General features: G+C 57.4%; 2 protein-coding genes across 2 annotated transcripts in view; one reads left to right on the top strand and one right to left on the bottom strand.

The window, feature by feature from the left end:
* The window catches only part of PTSG_11079 (TYW1B protein), a gene marked incomplete at its 5' end in the record, with an annotated part of 5,653 nt that extends 4,123 nt beyond the window's left edge, over window positions 1-1,530 (top strand). The window contains 4 exons of the mRNA XM_004987941.1: window positions 103-186; window positions 436-615; window positions 829-927; window positions 1,107-1,530. Of these exons, the coding sequence (XP_004987998.1) occupies window positions 103-186; window positions 436-615; window positions 829-927; window positions 1,107-1,304 (561 nt within the window). The 3' untranslated portion in view covers window positions 1,305-1,530. The remainder of the gene's footprint in view (window positions 1-102; window positions 187-435; window positions 616-828; window positions 928-1,106) is intronic.
* Window positions 1,531-1,923: 393 nt separating this feature from the next.
* On the bottom strand, window positions 1,924-6,661 carry PTSG_11078 (uncharacterized protein; the record flags this gene model as incomplete). Its single annotated transcript, XM_004987940.1, has 6 exons — window positions 1,924-3,250; window positions 3,475-3,543; window positions 3,735-3,818; window positions 3,976-4,141; window positions 4,312-4,362; window positions 5,109-6,661. The coding sequence occupies 6 exons, from the start codon at window positions 6,659-6,661 to the stop codon at window positions 2,186-2,188; spliced, it is 2,988 nt and encodes a 995-aa protein (XP_004987997.1). The 3' UTR covers window positions 1,924-2,185.
* Between the last annotated feature and the right edge of the window lie 522 nt (window positions 6,662-7,183).

Here is a 7,183-nt window from a genome sequence, read left to right as displayed (position 1 = left end):
CGTACGTAGTGTGTGTGTGTGTGTGTGTGTGTGTGTGTGTGTGTGTGTGTGTGTGTGTGTGTGTGTGTGTGTGTGTGTGTGTGTGTGTGTGTGTGTGTGCAGGATTCGCTGAAGAAGATTGACCGCCCGCTCTTTCGCGATTTCTGGGAACGATTCATTGAGTCGCTTAAGGCGCTTTCCCTCAAGGTGTGCACACACGCGCAGTGGTGCATGCTAGAGCGTATGCCATTTTGTTCACACACACACACACACACACACACACACACACACACACACACACACACACACACACACACACACACACACACACACACACACACACACACACACACACACACACACACACACACACACACACACACACACACAAGCACTTGCGCTCCCCTCTCTAACACTTGCTCATCTCCTTCCCTCCCGGACAATTTGAAATGACAGGGCCAGCGCACGGTGTACCGCTTGACGATTGTCAAGGCGTGGAACAGCGATGAGGTTGACGGGTATGTGAACCTTGTCACGCTCGGCCAACCCGACTTCATCGAAGTGAAGGGCGTGACCTACTGTGGATCGTCCAAGGCATCGTCCCTCACCATGTCAAACGTCCCTTACCACGACGAGGTGCGTGCGTGCTTGTTTCTGTCATTCTATAATTGATTGCAACGATCTTTTCTCGCCCCGCCCCCCCCCCCTCTACCGTGCTCATTCATGTGTTGTTGATGTTTAACGTGCCTTGCATTTTGTTCTTCACACACACACACACACACACACACACACACACACACACACACACACACACACACACACACACACACACCGCCTTCGTCGCTTCAGGTTGTTGGGTTTGTGCGTCAAGTGATTGACCAGCTGCCTGATTACGAGATTGTGTGCGAGCACGAGCACTCCAACTCCGTTCTCGCCGTTCACAAAAAGGTACAAGCATACTCTTCATGTGCCTCTGTGTGTGTGCATATATGTGTGTATTTTCATGTGCAAGTGCGTGTGAACGACGCCTTTGTTGTGATGCGCCCTTCTTTATCGCATTCGTGCCAGCTCACCATTTCTCCCACCCTCCAAACATACACAATCATCATTGCCATCTTTATCATCAGTTCTTCATCAACGGCCGGTGGCACACGTGGATCGACTATGACAAGTTCCTTGAGCTAGCTGCAAGCAACAAGCCCTTCAGTGCTCTCGACTACGTTGCCCCAACACCCGAGTGGGCCATTGTTGGCCATCCCCAGCGCGGGTTTGATCCTGCAGAGGTGCGCCACCGCAGGAATAAGCCCGTCGACTCGAGCACGTGAGTGTGAGTGTGTGAGAGAGTGTGTATGTGTACGTGTTGTATGTGTTTGTGTATGTTAGCGGGGAACATGTGTCTTGCTTGGTGTGAAGCAGGTCGTAACGTCGTCAAGATGACACGTGAGGCGTGATGTGATGCAATGCACTGAACTTCAAGTAAACACACCATCGTCACAGCTGCTGTGCGCACTTCGTGTCAGTTTTATTTCTGTTCATCTAAGCACACTTGGCTATGTACACACACACACACACACACACACACACACACACACACACAACACACACACACACACACACACACACAAACACACACACATTCAAGCAGATGAGAGAGATTGTGATGCAAACAACAGAGAGGGCGAGCGAGACGATACAAATAGCGATACAGTGGTGACAATGATGATCGTGGTGGCGTGGCGTGGCCAGGCACCAGCCACTACAAATAAAGACTGTTCTGTTCAGCCGACCTACAGCTACATGAAAACACCCAAGGGAGGAGTCGATATCACAGAGAGAGAGAGAGAGGCACACACGCACACACACACAGACACACACACACAGACACACACAGACAGACAGACACACACACACAGACACACACACAGACACACAGACACACACAGACACACAGACACACACAGACACACACAAACACACTCGACGTATGCTCGAATAGCTGCGTTTCAAGTTTGAAAAGCGGGGTGAAAAGCAATGGCGACAAACCAGCGTGGATAGAGAGGCAACGAACGTGATGGTTCACACCGACACAGAAGGGAAGTGTATGTGCGACCTGAAATACAATGCGAGAGGTTCCGTGACGACAGCGAAGCGTGCGGCCTTGGGCGACGCCAGCAGCAAATCGATTTTGTTTTGGGGTTTTTTGTTTTTATCCTGAAGACGAAGGGGGCGGTGGCGGTTGCGTCGTGGGCGGTGCAAGCATGCTCGGCTGTGGCGGCTGCCGGTGTTGTTGTGCTGACGGCGCATAACCAGCAACAGTGGATGGCGGCTGCACGCGTGGGAGCATGTGTGGCTGCTGCGGCCGCGGCTGCGCTTGCGGCTGCGTGGGCGGATGGTGCCCTGCCCCGTGTGCCATGCCATGCGCGTTGTAGGGCACGTGTGTCGCCCGTGCTGCCGACAGCGGGCCTGCATACGGCCTGGGCGCTGACGCCATCGTCGCTGCCACCGGCGTCGCATATCCGTTCATGACGCCCGCGCCGCCGTTCACGGCAGCAGCAGCAGCAGCGGCGGCGGCAGCGGCAGCAGCAGCAGCGGGCGTGACCGTGGCGGTGGCGGTGACCGGGCCACGTGGTGGCATGGCAGATGTGTTCGCCTGCTGCTGCTGGTACACGCTTGCGTGGGGTGGCATCGGGTAGGCGTGTGCTGGTTGCGAGGGCGTGCCCACTGCAGTCTGTGCCATGGGCCCTCGACTCAGCGCAGCGTGGTGCTGGTGCGGTTGCTGCCGGGGCTGGTACGGCATGGTTGATTGGTGGATCAACTGTGGTTGCGGCTGCGTTGGCGGTGCAGGTGTTGACGTGTACGGGTGGTGGGGCTGATACATGGTCGCGGGCGGAAACTGCTGGGGCTGCTGTTGATGCTGGTGGTGGTTGGCGTGGTGCTGCGATTGTGGCAAGTACGAACGTTGTGGCTGCTGTTGTTGTTGCTGATGCTGCTGCTGCTGCTGTTGGTGGGGGTAGTGGTGGTGCGGTTGCAGCTGTCGCATCTGCGGTGGGGGCGGCAGAAACTGCGAGTGCAGCGCGTGGGTGGTGGTCACAATCGCAGGAGGCGGATGGGCCAGGTGCTGCTGTGGGTACTGTTGGTGGTATTGTTGTTGTTGTTGCTGCTGCTGCTGCTGCTGCTGTTGTTGTTGTTGTTGTTGTTGTTGTTGTTGTTGTTGTTGTTGTTGTTGTTGTTGTTGTTGTTGTTGTTGTTGTTGTTGTTGTTGTTGCAGCAGCTGCAGAATGGGACAGGACAACGACGGGAGAAGCAAGTGAGTACGTGGCAGGAAATCCAGTCGCGTGCTGCGTGTTTCAGTTGCATGCATGGGTTTACCGTGTGTTTGTCTGGGGGGGGGGGTTGTCTGCGCCAATCATGCATGCATGTGTGTGTGTGTGTGTGTGCGTGTGTGTGTGTGTGCGCGCGCGCGCGCGTGTGTGTGTGTGTGTTTGGCCAAAGTACCTGAGCGGCTTCCGCCTGGCGTTTGGCCTTCAAACGGTCCTGCGTGTGCACATACTGATCAAAATGGATCTGGATTTCAAGAGATAATGAAATAAATACAAGGTGGAGAGAGAGTGTGTGTGAATGTGAGCGGCATCATGCGTCCACAGACACCTTCAGTCATCACACCTCCATCGCATCATCAGCCCATACACACCCACACCCACATACAAACACACATCCAGGTTCTCGTTTGTCCAAGCATGGGCAACCGGACCAACCTGCCACGCCATCCACACGTGCACAAACTGGCGGCAATTCTTCAAGTTTGGTTTCCGCAGCGCAAGACCTGCCGGGCGACCGTTCTGTACCGAAGAGGGGAAGATGAAGAAGCCATGATGGTGGTGGTTTGGGAACACATGAGCACGGCGATTGCATTAATCACAGAGACAGACACAGACGCAGACACACAAACACACACACACAGACGCAGACACATGGCGCGTGTGTTCAGCAGGGCACCTGAGCGGGGATTACGATGGGTCCTGGGGCAAGGCGTGCGCGGCGAACGGCATACTGCTGCGGGGGCTCGGGGAGGCCGTGCGGGGGCCGGAACCGCGAACCAAGCACGTCCGGCTGGGCATCGGACACGGTGGAGGAAAGCACGCCGGCGTCCGTATCGTGCATCCTTGCGAAACGGTGGCGAGAAAGGAGGAGGAGGGGATGGATGAGGTGAGGAAATTGAAAGTGTATGGGTGGGAGTGGAGAGAAACAACAGCTCGACAGTAGCGTGCGAGAACAACACGGTGGAAGAGATGATTGCAGTGGCAGTGATTAAGGTTCGCTTCAACTGCTCACCTGACTGTCGGATATGCGTTGACCTGGTCGGGCATTGCCGCTGCTCGATGTCTGTTGGGGTGGTGGTGGTGGGAAAAAGAACAGATATTTCAAGAGAGGAGGAGGAGGAGGAGGAGGAGGAGGAGGAGGAGGAGGAGGAGGAGGAGGAGGAGGAGGAGGAGGAGGAGGAGGAGGAGGAGGAGGAGGAGGAGGAGGAGGAGGAGGAGGAGGAGGAGGAGGAGCGCGACCATGTCAGATGCAGTGCAGGCGACACCGTGTGAGGAAGGGCAAGAAGTAGGTGAGGGTATTGGATAAAAAAGCAACAGGCACATTGGTGGGCAGGATGGCAAGGGGCAAGCAATGGCGCGTGCGTATACGTACGGAGAGCGCTGCCGTGCGATGATCAAGGCGGAAATTGAAGCAGACACAGTAGCAGTTGTGGTGAGAAAGCACATGAATGAATCAAAGGAAGAGCAAGCGTGGCCATGTGTGGGGGGAAACAGCGAATACATAAACACGCACACACGCACACACGCACACACTTGTGAACACTGACACGATGCCAACCATCGATACAAACGCGCAGAGGACATACATGTTTGTGTTTTCGTTTACGGCGGCGCGACTTGATGGTGGCAACTGCATCTACAAGCATACAAGCGGGTGAAAAAGCGAGTGAAATGGAGTGAGTTGGCTGAATGGTCGAACAAACAGGTCGCAGTGTTCCACATTGCTCCCGGACTTACAAGCACGACAGCACAATGGGAGCGTGCGCAACACAAGGTGTGCAGCACACACACACACACGCGCGCGCGCACCTGTTGGATGCGTTATGGAGGATGCTGCTTCCTCCAGCCTCCAGCGTCGATGGTTTGGGAAGGGGAGACATCAGTGCATCACCACCATCATCACCATCATCGCCATCATCGCCATCACCATCAAAGCTGTCAGCGCCACCGGCATCCGTGCTGGCGGGGGTGTGCTTGTGCCCGTGTCGCTTCCTGTGCTTGTGCCGCTTTGCCTTTGCCAAGCGCTTGTCCCGCCGGTCTTGCGTCGACCTCTTTGCTGTCGGCTCACCGTCACCATCATCATCATCATCGTGATCACCATCGCCGCTCTCGCCGTCATGAACATCATGACCGTCATCGCCATCATCGTCGTGTCCACGGTGCGCATCTGCGCCTGCGCCCGCCTCCGCTGTGCCGTCGCCGTCGCGCTGCCGGCGCTTACGCTGCGCCCTGTCCCGTTTGCTCGCCTTATTCCGCTTCTTCTTCCTCCTCTTTTTCCTCTTCGCCTCCGCCACCGCTGCGGCAGCACCATCCTCGTCCCCGCCAGCCCGACCGCCGCCGTGGTGATGGTGGTGATCGCTTTGGTCGTCGAGGAGGTCGGGCTCATGGTGCATGGATCCACCACCGCCACCACCGCCATCATCATCTTGATCATACTCACCGCTGCCAACATCACCCTCGCCACCAACACGTCGGCTGCCCCGGTCCTGCTCGCCGTGTCGCCGCTGCTTCCGCTTGTGCCTGTGCCGTTGCTTCTTCAGTGCCGCCGCTCGCTTCTGGGGTGCAAGGCCCGGCACAGGCGTGCGCCCTGTCGATGTACCCTCCACTCCCTCCTCATCTTCATCTGCGGGAAGACTGCTTCGGTTTGTGTCCTCCGCCTCCGATACCGCCGCCGCCGCCGCCGCCGCGTGCTTCTCACCGTGCATTGCCTCTGGCTCAGCAGCTCCATCCTCTCGATTGGCATCATCGTTGTCATTGTCGTCGCCATCGCCTCCGCCGTAGCGTCCGCTTGTCCTTTTGCGTGCGCGCTGTGCTGCTGCTCGCTTGCTGCGACGCAGTGGCCTGCTGCCCAGACCATCACCGTCGCCGTCACCATCACCAGCGTCGTCGCCATCGTCGTTGATGCTGATGTCTCTCTCCAGGCGGGCTGTCAGTGAGGCCACCCCTGCGGCTGCTGCCCGCCTTCGACTCCGCCGCCGCGTGAGGGGTCCAGTCCCTGCTCCGGCATCAACACCCTCGCCGTGCTCGTCGTCGTAACGACCGCCGCCGCCACTCCCACCACTGTCAGCACTCGTGTCCATCAAGTCAGCTGCACCTTCCTCCCCCTCATTATAATCATCATCATCATCGTTGGCAGTGCGCCTCTTGTGCTTGACCTTCTTCTTCCCGCTGGTCTTCGCTGGGCTGGAAGCGGTAGCAGTTGCTGCTGCTGCTGCTCGGGGTGTCTTTGGCGGCTGCTTCTTGCCCGCCTTCTTCTTGCTCTTCACCGCCGCCGCCGCTGCTGCTGCTGCTGCTGCTGCTGCGCGTGTGCTCTTCCTCCGTCCTGGCAGCTCATTTGCGTCGGTAACCTCAGGCACAACCATACCCGCCACATCCTCCTCCTCCTCCGTTTTAGCGTCATAATCAGCAGCAGCAAAGCTATCGCCCTCATCGACGCCTCGTCTCTCGCTGCTGCGACGTGCAGCTGCTCCCCTTGCTGTTCGCGTGCGTGTGCGTGTCGCTGGCCGTGCCTCGACCACGCCACTTTCTGCCGCTGCTGTACCTGCATCGCCGGCATGCCCTCGTGACGCGCGCCTGCTTCCTCGCTTTGCTGCTGCTGTTGCTGCTGCCTTGCCTTTTGTCTTTGCAGCAGCCTTGGGTTGTGCGGATGACTTTCCCTTTGCATTCCGTTGCGGCCGTGGCTCCTCCTCAGGCGGCGCCGCCGCGACCGGCGACTGCTGACGGGATGTGTAGGACAGGGAAGTGTGTGTGTGTGTGTGTGTGTGTGTGTGTGTGTGTGTGTGTGTGTGTGTGTGTGTGTGTGTGTGTGTGTGTGTGTGTGTGTGTGTGTGTGTGTGTGTGTGTGTGTGTGTGTGTGTGTGTGTGTGTGGTGGTGTGGTGTGTGT

This window comes from Salpingoeca rosetta (genome assembly GCF_000188695.1).
Source record: "Salpingoeca rosetta unplaced genomic scaffold supercont1.39, whole genome shotgun sequence".
NCBI lineage: Eukaryota > Choanoflagellata > Craspedida > Salpingoecidae > Salpingoeca > Salpingoeca rosetta.
Note: the sequence above shows the minus strand (reverse complement) of the source record. Positions and strands in the feature narration are given on the sequence as shown.